The sequence below is a fragment of the Pelophylax lessonae genome (assembly GCF_965119305.1).
Source record: "Pelophylax lessonae genome assembly, chromosome: 12".
In the NCBI taxonomy this organism is placed as follows: domain Eukaryota; kingdom Metazoa; phylum Chordata; class Amphibia; order Anura; family Ranidae; genus Pelophylax; species Pelophylax lessonae.
Genome location: NC_138779.1, coordinates 59,892,624 through 59,915,014, shown reverse-complemented (window position 1 = coordinate 59,915,014; position 22,391 = coordinate 59,892,624). Strand labels below are relative to the sequence as shown.

At 41.3% G+C, this 22,391-nt stretch overlaps 1 protein-coding gene across 1 annotated transcript in view; it reads right to left on the bottom strand.

Annotated features, from left to right (window-relative positions):
• The window catches only part of BCO2 (beta-carotene oxygenase 2), a 303,719-nt gene extending 289,303 nt beyond the window's left edge, over positions 1-14,416 (bottom strand). The window contains exon 1 of the mRNA XM_082274647.1: positions 14,186-14,416. Coding sequence (XP_082130773.1) covers positions 14,186-14,222 — 37 coding nt within the window. The 5' untranslated portion in view covers positions 14,223-14,416. The remainder of the gene's footprint in view (positions 1-14,185) is intronic.
• Between the last annotated feature and the right edge of the window lie 7,975 nt (positions 14,417-22,391).

Genomic DNA, 22,391 nt, shown 5'->3' with positions numbered 1-22,391 from the left:
ATCAACATTAAACCTCATTTGCCACAAATTTGCCCAATGAAATAGTGTATTGAGGATGTCTTGTAAAATGCAGACATCCTGAAAGGACATTATTCCCCTGCCAACACTGAAATAGTAGTTTTAATACCAAACTCTATATGAAAACATTAAACCTTGGGGTACACTACACCACTAACAAAATTAGACCATAGTTTATATGAATTATAGAGAACTAGGCTGACTTCTCAGTCTGTTACTGGATCTTTAGGAGGGACAGACTGCACCTAAATGGGGAGGGTGCAGCTCTGCTGGGAGAGAAGACTGACAAAAAGTGAGCTTTTAAATTAGGTGTTGGGGGGAGGATTCAGATGTAGAGCTAGCCAGCTTTGAGCAAGGTTTAGTGGCTAATATTGGAGGCAACTGGGGGTGTCGTTAACTTTTAATTGACACCCCCTGCGTATTGCATATGGCAGTGTGAACTGCCAAGGGTGCGGATGCGCTGCGGGATCACGCTGCATATTCGCAGCATTCCCGCATCGCACAAATGTGAACCGGGACTTAACCTCCTTAGCGGTATTCCCGAGCGTGGCTCGGGGTTAAATTTCAGAGCCAAAAGCGGTAACCCGAGCCACACTCAGGGTACTGCCAGAAGCATCGCTGGATCCTGAAAGCGGGGTTACTTACCTTGTCACCGGGATCCAGCAATGTATCCCGGCGGTGTCTGGTGGTGGATCTTCCTCCCGATCCTTTCCGTGCCCCGACTTCCGTCTCCTGCGACGTGGCGTTCGTAGGGGGGTGGAATCGGCGGCAAATTCAAATGTAAAACACACCAAACACACTGATACATTGCAAAATAAAATAAAATCACATTAGTTTGCCCCCCAGTGCCCTTTCCTGCAGTTTTACTGTACTTATATATATATATATATATATATATATATATATATATATATATATATATATGTATACATACATACATACTTTAACTTATTTATAGTTTTTTATTATATTAAAATTTATGATTTTGTGTTTCAAACTTTATCATACCCGAGAAGAACGCACAGTAAAAAAAAATCATATGTAAATAGTGGGTTTGGGCTGCTCATTCTTAGGAATTACATGCAAAATAATGGTACCGCTTTTAGCACCTAAAATCCAAAAGAATCATACCGCCAGGGAGGTTAAGCAAAAATAAACACTAGCCCAGCGTGTAATTGTAAACATTTTTTAGTATGCACACTTTTTTTTCCACGGGTCTTCAGTTCTGTCACATGAAATCATAGGTCCTCTTTACTGCTTTTCTTTCTGCAGCGGTGCACCCAGGTTGGCCCTAATTTTTTGCATCCAGAGGTTTGGCTATTGATGCCCGGGGGCTTACAGGAAGTGGACTGAATGATGCTATGTAGAAAAAAGCTTTCAAGGGGCACTGGGACTTTAATGTGAATTCATACAAAGTAGTGAGAGGGCAAAAACATTTGAAGAGCTCAGGTTAGGCTTCTCACAACAGACAAGGTTACTCTCCAGTGGGTACCCAGCAGAGATGTATAGTAACGAAGTAGAACTACTTAAGTACTGTACTTAAGTACCGAAATGCGGTATCTGTACTTTCCTAGAGTATAATTTTTTTCTCCTACTTCTACTTTTACTTCACTACATTTTTTCGATGATTTCGATACTTCTACTCAAGTATTTTTTTTTTGTGCTGCATAGTTACTCGTTACTTTTAAAAAAATTACCACTGCCAGAACAGTAGATGGCAGGTTGCATAAAGCTCAAAAAAATGTGTATAATGTCATTTGTAAATCAGCGCATACGAAAATAAAGGCTGTGTATAATAAAAGCTGCTATACCAAATCTTTCCAATAAAAAGAAAATATGAAACAAACAAATAAATGGTGCTACAGCGCTTAAAGTGCATCAAGAAACTACTAACAAACACAGGTTAATCATTTGAATAAATCATTTGAAATAATAAAAACAATATGATGTTCATACTTTTGACTTCTTTCTTTAATAACTACATAACACAGTACTTGTACTTCTACTTTCAGTACTTGAGTAGAATTTTTTTTTCAAAACTACTGGTACTTTTTACTTTTAGTACTTAAGTAGCAAATTTTTTGAAAAAACTACTTGCAATACTTAAGTAAAAAAAATGTTGAATACTTTAGTACTTCTACTTAAGTAACTTTTTCTGCGAGCACTTCCACTTCTACTCAAGTAATTTTTTGATCGAGCACTTGTACTTTTACTCAATTAGAAATTTCGAGTACTTTATACAAGTCTGGTACCCAGCAGGTTACATGCTCCTTCCATTTGCGCATGTTTTTTTCTGACATTATGGGGTTGATTTTCTAAAAGTTGAGAGAGCAAATCTGGTGCAGCTGTGTAATAAACCAATCAGCTTCCATTTTTTTGTCAAAACCTAATTGAACTAGGTGAAGTTAGAAGCTGATTGGCTACCACCATGTACAGCTGCAGTAGATTTTTCATGCTACAGTTTTAGTAAATCAACCTCTATGTGTCATTTAACCTAGAAGAGACTGACATTGGCTGACATTGGACGATGGAAGTGGATACGTGGGGCATCCCTGGAGTGTGGGGAGGATGAGTAGTGCATTTTTTTGACGATAAAGGTGGACTCTAAAATGTTAATGGTAAAAGTACATGAGGGCAGCTCTGGGTATGTGTTAGTGTGTATAGAATTTTTTTTTAAATCAAGCATGGGCATAGAGCAGGGTTTCCCAATTAATTTTTCCCTTGGAACCCTTTGATATGGTATAGCAAAACCTTGGAACCTCAACAAAAAAATGTGTGCCGAAGAGTAGCGCAGCTCAAACCTTTCAATGAGCAAAGTGTAATGTTCTCTTTTGCTGGCAAATTCTTTTTATATCTGTTTTTACTGTTGATAATTGTATTTGCATGTCTACAGTTGCGTCAAGTCGATTTCAATACTTTGTTTTTGTTGCAGAGTAAAGCGAGAATCCAGTTTCACATAAGTATGTGCTGGCGAATGGCAACAGAACATTGATTGCCCACTTTGACAATTCTGGGTATTCTTTGGGTAAATCACCCCAAAAAGCAATAAGAGAAACTTTTTTAATTTTTTGGCTTAGTTGACTGTCAGAAGTTATATCGATCAGATTCTTAAAATCTACATCAGAAAAACTGTCTGGCTTATCTTTTATGAATGGATTTCGAACCCAGTTATTATTGTTTTCATTCAAGAATGGAAAAGAATGGCAAAGATGATCTACAATTTCATTGCGAAATTCATCCTCAAGTTCAATTTCTGAAAATCCTTAAGTGTTGGCAAAGAGTTCAAATTATTTTGCTCAACAGATGAGGTCCAAAACTGCAGCTTACGAGACAGTGAAATTATTTTATCTCTTGCATTAAAATTATTAAGTGTTTTTTCCTTGGAGTGATAAACATACATTATTTAATTTTGTGAATATGTCTGCAAGATATGCTACTTTGGATAACCACAGAGTGTTTGTTAATCGATTAGATAATCCAAATTTATGATCCTGGAAATATGCAAACAACTCTTGATGCAATTCAAACATTCTAACAAAGACTTTACCTCGTGATAGCCAACGGACTTCTGAATGCAAAAGCAGAGCAGAGTGATGACTACCCAAATCTTCACATATAATTTTAAATAGTCGTGACTGTAATGATTGACTTTTTATAAAATTAATAATTTGGACCGATTAGCCTAGCACAGTTTTAAGTGAGATTGAAATTTGTTTAGCTACCAGTGCATGTCTGTGAAGAACACAGTTAGAACTGGTGCTTTTTTTTGCTACATTTCTTATTCCTGTCACAGCACATGCCACTTTCCCAACCATTGCTTTGGCACCATCACTGCACACATCTACAAATGTGTCCCAGTTTATACTGTGTGTGTCCATGAACTTCTGGATACAGTTAAATATGTTCTCACCAGTAGTATGAGTTTTTAAAGTTTCACACAGAAGCAAGTCTTCTTCAATCTGTTTGTCAAAATGATATCTAACAAAAAACAACAAAATAGAAAGTCTTGCAACATCTGTGGACTCGTCTAATTGCAATGAGTACCCATCACATTGATGCAGTCGAGAAATTAGTTCAGTATGGATGTCATCAGCAAGATCATGAAACTGTGTTGTTGGAAAGTGGCACAGCTTCAATTTTTTTACTCAGCTTCTTCCCAATTGTGTGTGCTTCTCCCGCAAGTGCCATGCGGTAACTCACTCTATAAGAAGCCTCTGTCGCTTTTTCATTAGTATTTCGACATTTTTTGCTCATAAATTGTTTACTTTTCTGATACTCCTTTAGCTTTCGCTTAAAAAAGTCAATGTCTTTATCTTTGTAATTAAAAAGTCTTGTGTGCAAAGTACAGCGCTTGCTATTGGTATTTTGTGTCATATAGATAAATAAATAAAAAGATGAATCTATAAGTAAATAAATAAATATAAATCATAGATAAATTCATAAACAAATAATATTGTGTCGCAGTTGTGAAAAAATAATTATAAATCAATAAAACAGTTGCATAGCTATATGTATGTAAATATTCCTGTGTTAAATATGCATCCGTACAATAATCACCTTTGATAACGTCACAGGAAGTGACGAAATGCGTCAGAATTTGGAACGCATGGTGTGACGCAACTGTGCAGCTGGAACGCAAGCCGGAAAAACTCCGCTCGCCACTCTGCATGATAGCGGTTTGCATGGTCACAGATGCTGATTTTATGTTTTTGATGCTGTATTTTAACCATGGATGGAAAATAAACCTTTGAAAACCATATCACACTATTGGAGCATTACTTTTTTGCATACCCTGGCCCCTACTGGTGGAGAGGAGAAAGGTGAGGAGGAATCCAGCCTGTACCCCCATTTAAAGGAGCGGCATAAGGGAACCCACTTTGGCCCGGAGGGCCTACAAGCGTGATCGGTCTTAGTGCTATACAGCACATAAGACCCATTACTTCTGGTAAGTGATCCATTTATAACAAATTCACTGGAAGAGGAAATCCATACCACCAAAGTCACCTACCTTTTGGATATTGAGCACAAAGCACCTGCACTTTGATATAAGAATTAGAAGATATTTTTGGACTAATCTTTGTCACTATTTATATGGACTTTCAATTACTGCACTTTAACTAAATATCGCCATATTTATTGATTATTGTACGGTTGTATATTTAATACAGGAATATTCACTTGCATATAGCTATGCAATTGTTTTATTGATTTATAATTATTTATTCACAACTGTGACACAATATTGTTTGTTTATGAATTTATCTACGATTTATATTTATTTATTTACTTATAGATTCATCTTTTTATTTATTTATCTATATGACACAAAATATCAATAGCAAGCGCTGTAGATAGTCTTTGCACATAAGACTTTTTAATCACTTTTACCTCACTCCTATAGCTGCTGCTTACACTTTCTTCCACACCTAAATATACATATTCCATATAGGCACGGGGGATACACTTCCTTTCTTTAGTGTTATCTTTTTTTCTTTATCTTTGTTCTTATGCATTATGCATTGTGCTTCAGGATAATCTTCATTTCTGGCATTTGTGAATCCAAATGACAAGTAGCTATCATCATATTTTCTTTCCTTTGTTTGAGAAGAAGTTTGGCTAGCATTGTGTGCTTTTCTTTTTTTTGGACTTGTCACTTCTCTCTGCTATTTGAGGAACAGTGGATACAGCTATTTCAGGCATGTTTTCTGGATTTTTAGTTGTATCTTCTTTCTCAGGTTCTATAAGTGCCGAACAGGTAGAAGTAGTAATCATTTTTCTCTGAAGAGTTCCCTGCTTTAACCAGCTTTCCTTTGAAAAATACAGATCTCACAACCTGACTGAAAAGGATGCTGATTTTGATAACACTCTTAGAAAGAACTGAACTAAAGCAGGATTTTTGAGTTAGACGTGAAAAAAAAGAAATGAACACTTTGAAAAATACAATTAACAGTTTTTTGCCCCTCACTAAGTCATTCAATGCCCCTGACAGAGTCTTTCTTTCAATGCCCTTGACAGAGCCTTTTAATTTCCCTAACAGAGCCTTTTAATGTCCCTAACAGAGAATTTCAATGTCCCTTACAGAGAATTTCAATGTCTCTGACAGAGCCTTTCAATGTCCCTGACAAAGCCTTTCAATGTCCCTAACAGAGCCTTTCAATGTCCCTAACAGAGAATTTCAATGTCCCTGACAGACCCTTTGGATGTCCTTATCAGAGCCTTTCAATGTCCCTAACAGAGAATTTCAATGTCCCTTACAGAGAATTTCAATGTCTGTGACAGAGCCTTTCAATGTCCCTAACAGAGAATTTCAATGTCCCTGACAGAGCCTTTCAAAGTCCCTGACAGAGCCTTTCAATGTCCCAAGCAGAGAATTTCAATGCCCCTGACAGAGTCTTTCAATGTCCCTGACAGAGCCTTTCAATGTCCCTGACAGAACCTTTCAATGTCCCTAACAGAGGCTTTCAATGTCCCTTACAGAGAATTTCAATGCCCCTGACAAAACCTTTCAATGTCCCTAGCAGAGAATTTCAATGTCCCCGACAGAGCATTTCAATGTCCCTAAGAGAGAATTTCAATGTCCCTAAGAGAGAATTTCAATGTCCCTGACAGAGCCTTTCAAAGTCCCTAACAGAGAATTTCAATGTCCCTAACAGAGAATTTCAATGTCCCTAAGAGAGAATTTCAATGTCCCTGACAGAGCCTTTCAAAGTCCCTAACATAGAATTTCAATGTCCCTAACAGAGAATTTCAATGTCCCTGGACTCTGACAGAGCCTTTCTATCTGACAATATTGGAGCTAACAGCTTTAGCAATGAACTCCACTCTCTATCACTCCTCTACCACGAGTGGAGGAAAATGGCTGATGGCAGGGCAGGCTGGCTGACTGCTGGGTGGGCTCTCTCATGGACGAACATTCTAACTGGCTAGCTGCTCATGGCAGGGTGTACACTAGGGCAGGCGGGCGGGCTGGCTCAATGCAGGGCTGACATCACGGCCGAATTCGGATCCTGCTCCCGCAATCTCTTATGAGATCGCGGTTGCGCAATCTCTGCTGTTTCCGGCCTTTCGGTAACAGCATGCGGCAGTTATCTTGGAAGTGGCAGCCCGCCGCGGAACCCCAATTTTGTTCTCCCGGAACCCCAGGGTTCCTTAAAATGCCAATTGGGAAACGCTGCCATAGAAGCATATGTCAGGAGGTGCTCCTGCTTCATCACAGCTGCTGGCCTCATTCCTGCATCCTGGTTTGAGTTGTGATATATACTCCCTGTCTGTCTGCCCACCTGCAAGGTGATTGATGTGGCCAGTCTCTGAGTGAGGACAAAAGCTGATTTCGGCCAGCCAAACCTGCAGTCTCATGCCTGTGCTAGTGCTGGTCTGTCCTGCTCTGTTGTCTGGATTCCCTCATTGACAACCTAGGATCGGATTTGGACTATTCTCTGAACTCTGCCTGCCTTTTTGCTATGGATTTGACCCTGGCTATTCTGAACCTTGCCTGCCTTGTACCTGGACTGTCATTGAACCACTCTGTCTGCCAACCGCAAAAACCTGTTTGCTGTGCTCAGTTCATGTCTGCCCTGGCGTAGTAGCCAGGCACTATATAGCAGTGATGGCGAACCTTGGCACTCCAGATGTTTTGGAACTACATTTTCCATGATGCTCAACTTAATTGCAGAGTGCATGAGCATCATGGGAACATCTGGGGTGCCAAGGTTCACCAACACTGCTATATAGCATAATGTATAAGTCTTGAGGTCAACCGAGTACCAGTAGGCCTGCTTGCTTATGGGAAAGGGGACGGCTATAGGTGAACACAGAAGTCAGCTATAGCGCCGGACCACCTGCATTAGGGGTAAGCGTGACAGCATAGGAGGACAGTAAAGAAAATCAGCTTTCAGCAGAACCGAATACTATTGACAGTGCATGAAGAAGAACCTGGGCAGAAGCTTCTTTTCATAAATATCTGAGCCATATTTCAGCCTTAAGTCCAGACATCTGCTGCAGGCCAGTGCAATAAAGATGAAAGATTATATTTTGGAAGGAATGCGCCCTGCTTTCTGTATTTAAGTGTTACAATATTTGTTTGCCCTATTTTAGTGGGTAGCTGTGCCCTAGGAAATAATTCCTCTGATAAGCCATACTTATATCCAAAACTCACAGACCTAATGCAAATAAGGCTACAGGGGGATATGAGACTTAGAACAACATTCCTGGAATATATAAAAATGACTGCCATGAGAAAGTTATTTAACCAATTCAGTAATCGACACTTTCACCCCCTTCCTGCCCAGGCCAATTTTCAGATTTCAGTGCGGTCACACTTTGAATGCCAATTGCTCAGTTATGCAACGCTGTACCCCAATTACGTTTTCATCATTTTTTTTGAGAGATAGTGCTTTTTTTTTTTTGGTGGTATTAAAGCGGAGTTCCGGGCACAGAAATGATTTTTTGCTGAACATACCCCCGGGACAGTCAGGGCTAGCACATTCCACAATGGCTAGCCTCTGATCTGTCCCGGTTCGCACTTACCTTTTAGAAGAAATACTTACTTTGAAAATTTCTTCCACAGCGTTTCCATCTCTGTTGTGGGCAGCTGAAGCCGGCGCGGTCCTCTTCTCTGTCTTCTTCCGCGTCTTCGTGTCCCAGAATGCACTGCACCGGCCCCTCTCGTCACTTCCGGTGCGGCGCCGCATTCCTAAACAGCTTCTGGGCATGCCCAGAAGCTGTTTAGCAGGGGAATGCGGCGTCGCCCGGAAATGACGAGCGGGGCCGGTGCCGTCGCATTGATTCCTGGGAGCTATGACGTTTAGCTCCCAGGAATCATCGCGAGGCAGGAAGTGACGGGGTGAGCCTCGGCGCTGGAGGAGGAAGCAGTCATAGGTGAGTATTTACGATCTTCAATAAAAAGGTGAGTAAACAAAAAAAATAAAAATAACTATCCAATTCCTTTTCAGGTGAGCTCTACCTAGCGGAGGGGCACAAAAAAAAAAAAATCGGTTTTGTGCCCGGAACTCCGCTTTAAATCACCATCGGGTTTTTTATTTTTTGCTATATAAACCAAAAAATACCACAAATTTTGAAAAAACTAACATTTTTGTTTGTTTTTGTTATAAAAGTTTGCAAATAAATACTCTTTCTTCATAATGTTAGGCTAAAATGTATTATGCCACATTTCTTTAGTAAAACAAAGACTTTTGTTGACATTGTATTTGATATTTGTTCCCACATGATTAAAGCAAACACAGCTTCATGGTATTTAATAAGAGAACAGCCTCTTCTCCTTTAGTAAATGTTCCAGCCTCCCCCTCCAAAAATTTAAAGTCAGCAGCTACACATACTGTACACATACGGTAGCTACTGACTTTTAATATTACGACACTTACCTGTCCTGGAGTCCAGCGATGTCGGTACTGCAGCCAATGTTTATTTTGGCTGTCGGGTGCTGCCGCCGACATTGCCGTTAAGGGCTTCACGGGCGGGTCCCTACTGCGCATGCGCGAAGCACGCTGCTCATTTAGATTGGCTCAGTGGTGGGGAAAGGAGGAGGGGGCCAAGCTTCCGAGGTACAGGACCGCGGTTCCATCTCCCGGAAGTGGGGCAGGGTACCTGTCAAAAACATGGAGGGGGAGAGAAAGCAAATGAACAGAAGTTCCACTTTTGGGTGGAACTCCGCTTTAAGGTTACATTCAGATGGCTGAATATCTGCAGTCAGGGGTGACACTGCTTGCACAGCGGTCTGTGGCAGCCATGGACGTCCGCAGGTAGGGGTGAGGGGGGGCAAATGCCCCCCCCCCCCGGAATCTCAACTCCCCCTTTAAAGTCGTTGTTAAGCCACTTTATACCACCCTGCCTGGTCTGTTTAATAATCCTGTGTGCCCCTGTGTCTGTATTTTAAAAAAATAAGGCGTTCTTTACCAGTTTTCAGAGCGCCAAGCACCGCTCCCGTGACCCGTCGGCTCTCTCCTCTCCCTGTCTAACAGCTGCCTGCAGTGGGTGGGGCTGAGGATTCCTTGCTGTCGTCAAGCGGGAGGGGAGGAAGAGGAGAGGGGGAGAGGAGGGGAGTGGTGGCAGGTCACATGAACGGCGATTGGCGCTCTGAAAACTTGTAAAGAATGGCTTATTTTTATAAAACACAGACACAGGGGCACACAGGATTATTAAACAGACTGTAGACAGGATATGAAAATTTAACCACTTCACCACCGGAGGATTTTCCTGCTTTACGTCCAGGCCACTTTTTGCAACCTGGCACTGCGCGACTTTAACTGACAATTGCGCGGTCATGCAACGCCGTACCCAAACAAAATTTACGTCCTTTTTTTTCCACAAACAGAGCTTCCATTTGGTGGTATTTGATCACCTCTGCGCTTTTCATTTTTAAATAAAAAAAGGGGTTAACTTTATTGGTGATCAAGGGTTTAAATGTATGCCTCATGCTTACTGACGTGTGTGGGGGGAGGGGATTGTGTGACACAGACACAGATCGCAGGTTCAGCTATGCTGAATCCTGTAATCTGTCACATAGGAGATCCGCCCGCTTTGTTTACACAAGCGGGCGGATTTCCTCACTCGATCCCTGATGATCGGGGAAGAGTGGCGGTGATCACCGCCTCTCCTCCCCTGGCCCGACTCCCGCTGTGTCTGAATACAGCGGGAGCGAGCCTCCGGTGGCGCACGTGCGCCGCCGAGAGGGGGCGGGATCCAGCGACGTAGGTCTACGTCGCTGGACGATAACGAACCACTTTGCCGCAGTACCAGCTCAGTGAGAGGTCGGCAAGTGGTTAAATGAAACTACAGCAGCAGGAGGGACACTGACACAGGATTAGACAGGCAGGGAGGGAGGGGGGAGAGAGGACAGGTGAACTGTGGATGACGGAGGCACATAGACTGACCACGGTATAAGGGCTCAGCAGCCATGGTATACCGTGGTCAGTTTACAGAGGGAAGGATATAGCCAGGCAGGATCAGCCAGGTATTTTAGGTGATAGGGGGGGGGGGGCAAATTACAAGCACTGTGCTGTATAACATGCTTTAAGGGTACAGGATCAATTTTTTTTTTAAGTTAACAAATGCTTTAAAAATAAATGCTGCCATTTGCCCTTTAAAAATAAATACTCTAAATAAGCATAATGGCTAAGCCCCTCCCCTTCATGACATTGTTAAAGAGGGGCAGAGCATGGGTGATCTTAAAATTATGCCCCCTCCTGAAAGAAGTTCTGCGGACGCCTATGTTGGCAGCTGTAGGATTTGTTCACAGCTATAGTGTTGCTTTGTCCAAAAGAGGAGCTTAGTCATCATTGAATGCAGAAAACTAGCCGAAGATATTCATCCATCTGAATGTAGCCTACGTCCAATTGGAAGTGGATTGCTGCCAACTTCACAGACTATTTTTGATGGATATTCATCAGGCGGAACGACTAATATTATTGTTCTAGGGCAGCGATGGCCAACCTTGGCACCCCAGATGTTTTGGAACTACATTTCCCTTGATGCTCAACTACACTGCAGAGTGCAGGAGCATCATGGGAAATATAGTTCCAAAACATCTGGGGTGCCAAGGTTCGCCATCACTGTTCTAGGGTGTTAAAAGCAGGTTAATACAGCTCTTATGCTCCCGTTTTTATTGACCACCACAATACATGAGCACTAAACCCTTGCCCAGAAACCCATTTTTGTACAAATGTGGACTTTACCATGGAGGGCCAAACTGACTGCAGATGAGGAAGTCGTCTCACTAGAGTACTCTCTAACAGATTGTTGTGCTTTAAAGTGTTTGTTACCCTAACAAAGTGTTTGTTACCCTAACATTTAATAATTCTGATATGTGCCTGCTGTACCATGTACTTGTATGAAAATGTATCCTGTTCTCTCTGTATTGATTCCTCTGTGTAAAATCCCTGGTGTTCCTTCCAGTCCCTCTGCTTTACATTTAAAGAACTGACCACACTAGGCAGGAGAACACAATGTGGTCAGTTCTTTAGCTATGCTGGGAACTCAGCATCCTCTCCTCCAATGATCAGATTTGTCCCGACACGCCTCCCCTGCACAGCATTTCACTGGGAAGCTCAGTGTACTGCTGCTTCTCCTTCCCCAGCTCTTATGCAGCTGAGAACAGAGGGAATGTGATCACTTTTAAAAAAGGAGAAAAAAAGGTATTGATGTATTTATAGTATCTATACACAAATGTTTTGTCTTTCATTTCTATTGTAAAAGGAATAGATTGTTTTACAAGGTGATCGTTCGCAATCACTACAAGTATATATAGGCAACTTAAATTATCTGTTAGGACTAGGAAGCAAATTACAACAGAGTAAAAACCAAAGGTCTTTTTTGCAAATGTAACTCTTTTTCTTAACCACTTGCCAACCAGCCGCCGCAGTTATACAATGGCAGGTTCCCATGAAACGCCGTACCTGTACGACGGTTCGCGGTAGCAATTCTGTGGGCGAGCGCCCACACCCCAGTGGGGAAGCTGAGGCCCAGGGCCGGCGGCTGCGTTTGCTGCCGGGCACCCGCGATCCCTCTTCGTGAAGAGAGAATAGCAGTCTGCTGTTGTAACACAGCAGATTGTTGTTCTCTCTGCTATCAACACAGAGCCCCTGTGTTCCTGCTATTTAGGAACACAGGTCTCTGTGTTAATATTAAAAGTCCCTCCCCCATACAGTTAAAAAACACCCCCCAGGCTCACACTTAACCCTTTGATTGCCCCTGAGTTAACCCCTTCCCTGTCAGTGTCATTAGTACAGTGACAGTGCATATTTTTAGCACTGATTACTGCAGTAATGTCACTGGTCTCCCCAAAATGTGTCAAAAATGTCAGTTAGGGGTCCGATCTGTCCGCCGCAATGTCGCAGTCCCGCTAAAAATCGCTAATCGCCGCCATTATTAGTAAAAAATAAATAAAAATGACATAAATCTTTCCCCTAGTTTGTAGACGCGATAACTTTTGCGCAAAACAATCAAAATATGCTTATTGGGATTTTTTTTTTTTTTACAAAAAATATGTAGCAGAATACAAATTGGCCTAAAATTATGAAAAAATTTGATTTTTTTTTTTTGGGAATGTTATATACAAGAAAGTGAAAAAAAATATATATTTTTTTTTCAGAATTGTCGCTCTTTTTTTGTTTATAGCACAAAAAATAAAAATCGCAGATGTGATCAAATACCACCAAACGTAAGCTCTATTTGTGCAAGAAAAAGGACATCAATATTATTTAGGTACAGTGTCGCACGACCGCACAATTGTCCGTTAAAGTAATGCAGTGCCGAATCGCAAAAAATGGCCTGGTCATTAAGGGGGGAAATCTTACGGTCCAGAACTGTTTAATATGGACTTGTATGTTCCCAATATGTAGGGTACATATCAGCTCCATTTTTTTTTTTTTTTATTCTTTTTGTTTCAATTATTTTTATTAGTTATTTTGAAAAGAACAAAGAGAAAAGATCACTTAGAAGAGCAGCGAACAATCCATGCATACTCTGTACATGTAACAATAATGGCACACACATATGAGGGAGAGAAGGAACAGAAGAAGACCATAACAGTCCGGTTAGGTCGTATCACCTGTACAAAGATGATTTATTTTCTTTATCTTTAGCCAACTGCCCCAAAATTATGAAGAATGAAATGCTATGAAAATAATAATAGGCTGTCCTCAACAAGCATCTCATTTTATGAAAACAATTTTAATGTTTAAGTATCATAATAAGCAAGTTATCATATAGCATTATGTGTGAGAAAAGTAATACTGTATGACCTACACTCCTCTCCATATTTTGGGACTGGAAGCCCAACCAGGCTAGTATCACCATGCAGAATATTAGTTACTGATTGGGAGCTGACCACCAAACCAATAAGACTCAGGTTTTGTTTTTGTGATGCAAGGCCATTTTTTGGTTTTGTTATACAGAATGATGAGGATAAAGATAAGAGTCTGTTACATCAAATGAACAAATAAGCAGGTGTACAATGCAGACTGCAATAAATATTTAAAAAATCATCTAAATGATTAATAGGATGCTATTAATATTGCAACCCTACACATCACATCACCACGTTACCTGGTCAAAGATACAGAGAAATAGGTAGCCACTAGCCAGTATTTATAAAAAAGGTGCCTTTAGAAATTGCTGCATAATTCAGCCATCAAATGAGTATTTACATTACCTGGTATGTTGTAAAACGCAGAAAAGATAAAATCCATTGATGGAGAAAGAGGTGATAACGGAGATGTTTGCTGGTTATAATGCAGAGGATGCAGTGTAGTGAAAGCTGATTGAATTCTTGGACATCAGCAGATTCTTCTGTTGGTTTGCAGTTTATTGAAGCTGACAAGCCTGCTGCTCTGAATAACCTCCTAAGCTGAAAGCTGCAGTGCACTTCAGAATAAAAGCCTGGTGATGTAGTACCGACTGTGACCAGCAATCTAAAATACAGATCCTATTGTATAGTATAACACACACACAAATAAAAAAAATTAAAAGGTGTCTGCTATGTACAGGCAAGTTTGCTGGCTAACGTTTCACAGTCAAAAAATTTGAGAAAAAGCTGAAAAGAGTTGGCCTATTCTAGGGCAATGATGCAATGATTCAAAACATATCTTCTTAACCACTTAAGCCCCGGAGGATTTGGCTGCTAAAGGACCAGGGTTTTTTTTGCGCTTTTTTAGTGCGTGAGTTTAACGGACAATTGCGCGGTCGTGCGACGCTGTACCTAAACGAATTTGACGCCCTTTTTTTCCCACAAACAGAGCTTTCTTTTGGTGGTATTTGATCACCTGTGCGATTTTTTGATCACGCGCTATAAACAAAAAAAGAGCGTAAATTTTGCAAAAATAACAATATTTTTCACATTTTTTTATATGAAATTCCCCAAAAAAAAAAGTAAAAATCAAAATTTTTTAACATTTTTCGGCCAATTTGTTTTATGCTACCTATGTTTGGTAAAAAAAAATCGCAAAAAGCGTATTTTGATTGGTTTGCGCAAAAGTTATCGCGTTTACTAACAAAGGGAAAGATTTTTGTCATTTTTGGTTTTTTTTTTTTTAACGCGTAATGGCGGCGATCTGCGATTTTTTTTTTCGGTACTGCGACATTGCGGCGGACAGATCGGACCCTTGACTGACATTTTTGACACTTTTGGGGTTACCAGTGACATTACTGCAGTAATCAGTGCTATATATATGCACTGTTACTGCAAAAATGACACTGGCAGGGAAGGGGTTAACTTTATTGGACAGGGAGGGGTTAAGTGTGTCCTAGGGGCGTGATTCTAACTGTGTAGGGACATTGCTATTGGTGTAAAAGCAAAGATCAACCGTTCTACATAGTAGAACGGTCAGATCTCCACTTTTACACAGGGAGAACTGACAGGCAGCTTGTTTACACAAGCTGCTCTGTCTTTCTCCCTTCACAGGAGCGATCGCAGTGTGACTGGCGGACATCGAGTCCGCCGGTCACACGCACTGACTTGCCTGTGAACGAGCCGCGGCGGGCGCGCGCCTCGGCGGGCGCGCGCCTCGGCGGGCGCGCGCCCGCCCGCGATAGGCTCGCAAGTCAGTGACAGGCGAGTGACGTACCGATACGTCACTCTGCCTGGCCGGGGCTGACCGCCGCAGTATATAGTCGTGCGGCGGTCGGCAACCGGTTAACCACTTCGTATCTGGGCCAATTCTGACACGCTCCTACATGGAATATTTTTTTTTTTGCTAGAAAGTTAACTAGAACCCCCAAAACGTATATATATATATATATATATATATATATATATATATATATATATATATATATATATATATATATATATATATATATAAATATATACACATATATATATATATATATTTTAGCAGAGGCCCTATAGAATAAAATGATGGTTGTTGCAGTTTTTTTATGTCACACAGCAATTGCGCAGTGGTTTTTCAATTGCAATTTTTTTGGAAGAAATACACTTTAAAAATTTTAAAATAAAAACAAAATATAATATTTACCCCCTAATTTGTTGTATAATGTGAAAGATGATGTTACGCCGAGTAGATAGATACCTAACATGTCACGCTTTTTTGTGGCTGCCTGTGGAATTGCAGCAAATACTTAAAATTCTCCACAGGTGTCGCTTTAAACATCTTTACAGGTTACCAGTTTAGAGTTACACAGGAGGTCTGGTGCTAGGATTATTGCTCTTGCTCTGACGTTTGGGACAATACCTCACGTGTGTGGTGCATGCACCCTTTAAATATGCCTGAGGGAGTAATGTATGCATTCGCAATTGCACGTGAGCGCATACCCTTTTTTTTTAGTAACTTTATTGCTATCACAAGGGATGAACAACATCCCTTGTCACAGCATGGGCCATGCCAGGTCCTCTTTTTGGAGAGATCTGGGGCCTATTAGACTCCAAATCTCTGCTCTGGCCTCCAATGCAGCCGATCAGACACAGATCGGTCTGATCGGCTGCTTTCCTGGCCGCTAACGGCCAGGTAAACAAAGAGGTGGAGCTGGAAGTGACTAAATCTCGTTGCTTCCTGTTTCTGGGGTCAGAATGATGCCTGCACCATGGACATGCTATGGGTGGTAAGTAGTTAAAACCAACCATACTTCAATACACAATAGATTAAAGGAATACTTTTAGTTTTTTTGCTTATTTATTTAAAAAAATTATTATTTGATCCTGTCTAGATTTTGGAAGTCTGCCCACTTACAAAGAAATGAAGGGTCTATAGTTTTTATCATAGGTGTATTTTAAATGATTATCAACCAAAAATTCAGAAAAAAACACATGGTATAAATGTTAGAAAATGAGTTGCAGTTCAGTGAGTAAAATAAGTATTTGATCCCCAGGCAAAACATGACTTAGTACTTGGGGGAGAAACCCTTGTTGGCAAGCACAGAGGTAAGACGTTTCCTGTAGTTGGTTACAGATTTGCACACATCTCAGGAAGGATTTTGGTCCACTCTTCTTCTCTAAATCCTTAAGGTTCCTTGGCTTTTGCTTGGCAACTCTAAGTTTCAGCTCCCTCCATAAATTTTCTATAGGATTAAGGTCTCCATGACCTTAATGTGCTTCTTGAGCCACTGCTGTTGCCTTGACGGTGTGTTTTGGGTCATTGTAATCCTGGAAAACCCATCTCCAGTGTTCTGGCTGTGGGAAGAAGGTTCTCATCCAAGATTTTACAATACATGGCTCTGTTCATTGGCTCCCCAATGCGGCAAAGTCGGCCTGTACCTTTAGCAGAAAAACAGCCCCAAGGCATAATGTTTCCACCTCTGTGCTTGACTGTAGGGATGGTGTTCTTAGGGTCATAGTCACCATTTTTCTTCCTCCAAACAAGGCGAGCTGAGTTAATGCCAAAGAGCTTAATTTTGGTCTCATCTGACAACAGCACTTTCTCCCAATCCTTCTCTGAATCATTTATATGTTCATTGGCAAACTTCAGATGGGCCTGTACATGTGCCTTCTTGAGGACTGGGACCCTGCGGACGCTGCAGGATTTCAATCCATGAGGGCGTTACCAATGTTTTGCTTGGTGACTGTGGTCCCAACTGCCTTGAGATCATTCACAAGCTCCTCCCATGTAGTTCTGGGCTAATCCCTTACTTTTCTCATGATCGTCCTTGCCTCGTAAAGCAAAATCTTCCATGGAGCTCCAGGACAAGGGAGATTGATGGTTATTTTTTATTTCTTCCATTTGCGAATAATCGCTCCAACAGTTGTCTCCTCAACAAGCTTCTTGCTGATGGTCTTATAGCCCACTCCAGCCTTGTGCAGGTCTACAATCGTACCAAAGCACGGCTACGTGCATTCCAGCTTGACGCGTTTCGTCATCAAAAAGGGACATCAAGCTGGAACGCACATAGCCTCGCTTTAGTACATGCCCGTGGAACGCAGTTGGTTACGAGCATACCCGAAAGCTCCATGATAGCGACGGGCTGCGGTTAGCAGCTGAGCCGGCTTCCTTACAGTTTGTGCAGGGTGTGTTTCCCCACAGTGGTTCCCAGGGCATCATTTTTTTTCACTGTACCACCAACGTTTTTATTGTGTATAATTTTAAATAAATGTTGGCAATTTTTAAATATACTACACAATGAGGAGTACCTTTTTTATACCCGCACACACCCGCCACTAGGATCATCCAGGACCACCCAACCACGGATGAAGGGGACACCTATCTGGATACTATCCTAAAAGCCTTTTTGACTCCCCTTGGTGTACGGTATTGGGGGTCAACATCTTTCGGTGAGTGTGCAATTTTACTAGATCTCACGAGCACGGAGGGTGACACCACCATTTTAATCACAGTGCATCCCAGAGGATTTGTCCTGAGGAGCCTTTTCCACGCCATACCAGTGGCAACCAAATGCTATTAATCTTTGGACACTGAGAGACTTTACCCATTATAAAAAAGGACACTATATACTCACTTATTTTTTGGCACTTCTGCACTTTATTGTTATTTGCAATCTAAGTAATATAATTTGTTCTTGGGCATATGCAGTGCACATGTTTTTTTATCAAGGTTACCATGAGTGCAGTATACATTTGAGGTTCACCTGTATTATATGTTATCACCTAATATCCCAGTTTTTTTGGCCTCAGAAGAAATTCTTGGCCTCAGGAGAAACTTAGGTAAGGTATTGCGCTGCTAGTAATATTTTTTATATTACAGTTTTTTTTAGCTTTCACACCACTGTGGGTTGTAGCAGCATTAGTCCATACACACATACACATTTAAGATATTTTTTCCTGGCTCGAGTGTTTTATTTGTTTGTTTAATGTGCAAACAATGTGATGTGCAAAAATAAAGTGCAATAGTCCAATGTGAGTAAACCTGAGTCAGGTGACTAGTTTGCTACTACACATCAGATAACAATTAACATTTTATTTAGGTACTGCGTCGCACGACTGCACAATTCTCAGTTAAAGTAACGCAGAGCCATACCGCAAAAAATGGCCTGGTCAGGAAGGGGGGTAAATCTTCCGGAGGTCAAGTGGTTAAACTCCAAACTGCCACCAGATAGGATTAGCCTATCACACGTTCACAATATTAGCAAGAACAATTATGAAAAATGAACATCTGTAACACGCACCGTCACCACAGACAGGTAAATTCAGAGATTTATCATATACAGTAGCGCTCTTCAAAAGACAGGGATTCTTTTAGTTTGCATTAAAAGCCTTAGAGACAATTTCAACAATTTTCAAAAATAGGGTTTAATAATGAAAAGGTCAAAGTGGTGCAAATAAAATCTTTACAGAAAAAGGGTGTTACAAGGAAACAAAGAGACAATAAAGCAACAGAGAAGAAATAAAAAGGAGTTGAAAATTAAGAATAATTGCATTGCCCTGTTTCAGCAGATTTCAGTCAATGAACAAGGTGGTAAATTGATGACATATTGCTAACAAAGGTTACTCATATATAAATGAAAAAGTGCGCTGATAAATGTGAGTGTGCTGCTACCAAAAGTCCTAAAGTGCTAAAAAAAGTCCCCTCCTATCGCCGTGGAAGCCCAATAGGGAGGAAACGCGTCAGAGCGAAGGAGGAGTCGTACCGTCAATCACAACAGCCGCGGCTTGCACTGCAGGCAGCCGCTGCTCTCCAGACAGAACTTGTATCTTCGTTTTTTCCTGTAAGTGCAATCTTTACTTTTCTAATAAATGTGATAAAAGGTAATGCACTATTAGTCTCTTCCCTCATTTTCATGGTGCACCTTATATGAGTGTCAGTCCGAGAGAAGAACCAGGAAACACCAGGAGTCCCTCATTTACGTATCCAGAGAGAGTCTACACTCATTACATATTTGGAAACAGTAGGATCTGGTAAGAAGCTCAACCCCGCCCCCCTCCCCTGTCACACACGAGGGTGGATTCCAACATAGCACTCCCTTTGGTTATCTACAGAGGTCCCTTTGGATTCATATTCTGTCTATCTGCCCTAAATCTACTTAAAGCTGGTAAGCTGTGAATTCACCAGGTGATGGGATTTTCACGTCACGTTCGTTGATTTGCAGCAGCACTTGGTTTTCTCACGACCACCAGTGATTATTTTTGGAATTTACATGAACACTGGACTTCATTTGCACATTCATCTATTTAGCTTTTTTTCTGGTGGAGTTGTTCACAGAAAACACATTATATTGATTTGCAAGAGAAACCAGAGACTTTGTTCACTCACATTTTCATTTGTTTTAAATTGTTTCAAATTGTTTGTACACTATTTTGTATGCATGATTGACATTGTTCATTTTATTGCAATTTAGTAGCGCACCAGACTTTTTTACAAAGGTTACTCATATACCCACTAATATGTTTTTCTTTTATCAGCACAATAACTTCTGACAAGTCAACTGAGATAAAACCAGGCTGAATTTTGTGTCGGGGTGGGTGCTGTAAATAGAGTAGCAGAGAGCTGGTCTATTCACAGCACAGCTCTTCCTTCCTCTGCCTATGTGGAGAGGGTGTGTGTGCCTTTCCTCCAATCAGCTGTCTCACAGTTTATGGCCAAACTTCTGGACAGGTGAATCAGGAAGAGAAAATTCTAACAGGACCTGCACTTTCTAGACAGTCTAGAAAGCTGAAGACAGCAGATATACAAGTAAAACGTATGTAGGAGGATTTGTTTCATCTGTATGTATCATCTGAGACTGTTCACTTCACTGGGTATATGTGAGGGTTTACATCCACTTTATTTGCCACCTGGGACTACATTATCATAGGCCAATGTACAAACCGTATACAAGTGAGGCATTACCAAAAGGATACTCATGGACCCACTGTAGAGCAATAGAATTCAATGGTCCTGTGTGGTCCGGTTCCTAAAGGTGTATAGCGGTAGGTGCAGGGTCTAACACTGGAAAGGAACAGAACTCTTGGGAGAGAGCCAACCTCACCTCCTGCAAACTCAAAATAAGTTCTTGCACTCTTACATCTGGGATCTGCCAAACACGGTGCAAAACAACCCCAGAGGGACACTGACAATCACGTTAGGTGGCAGAGGAAAAAATGCTGGCCATGCCTTGACTTGTTGTTCCTGGTCCCCTGTAGCACCCAGAGTGTGCTCTGGTGTAGCAGAGCAGAAGGGAAGAGAAAATAATTCCTTTACATGCTATTGAGGTGAAAATAAAAGCCTGTACAGTACACAGAGCTTGGAAAACTAATATAGCATGACAGTGGCCCCCTGGGACAAACATTTAAAGTAATTCAGCCCATTCCCCAGGAGGGATTGAACACTGTACACTAGGCCCAAGGAAGGGGTAGAAGCCCAGACTCACTGCAGCAGATAAGACTTCATTTAACAGCAGAATTTTAGGGACAAACCCACTCTGGCTTCACCTTCTTTGGAAAGGTATACCCCCCAGGGGGGGGAGGGGGTCTTCAGGGACTAGGTCACACCTGTGGGGATTGCTACTGCCCTGGACCTGTATAACACTGCTAACGCCATTCATTGCACTCTGTGCCCAGGAGGAGCACAAAAGCAGGGTCCAGTGCCTGAAGTGACATAAGTCGTCCCATGTCTTCCATCTGGCCAGGTCTGGGGAACAGCTCTGGAAGCTGCGCCATTAGCTCAAGTCACTGGTGCTCAGCTGGTAATCGAAGAAGAAGGAAACCAGTCAGGAAACTTCAAGAAGGAACAAGAAATCTCCCTCAAATGAGAGAAACATCCATCACCGAAGGACACTAGCAAATACTGAGGGTTACCGGGAGTGAGAGGGGTTTAACCACTTAAGCCCCGGAAGATTTTACCCCCTTCCTGACCAGGGCCTATTTTGCGATTCGGCACTGCGTGACTTTAACTGACAATTGCGAGGTCGTGCGACCCTGTACCTAAACGAATTTGGCGTCCTTTTTTTTTTCCTACAAACAGAGCTTTCTTTTGGTGGTATTTGATCACCTGTGCCATTTTTTGATCATGCGCTATAAACAAAAAAAGACAATTTTGCAAAAATAACAATATTTTTCACATTTTTTTGTATGAAATTCCCCAAAAAAATGTAAAAATCAAAATTTTTTAACATTTTAGGCCAATTTTTTTTACCATATGTTTGGTAAAAAAAATCGCAAAAAGCGTATTTTGATTGGTTTGCGCAAAAGTTATTGCGCTTACTAACAAAGGGAAAGATTTTTGTCATTTTTGTTGGTTTTTTTTTAACACGTAATGTCGGCGATCTGCAATTTATTTTGCAGGACTGCGACATTGTAGCGGACAGATCGGACCCTGGACTGACATTTTTGACACTTTTGGGGTTACCAGTGACAATACTACAGTAATCAGTGCTATACATATGCACTGTTACTGTAGAAATGACACTGGCAGTGAAGGAGTTAACTGTATTGGAGAGGGAGGGGTTAAGTGTGTCCTAGGGGCGTGTTTCTAACT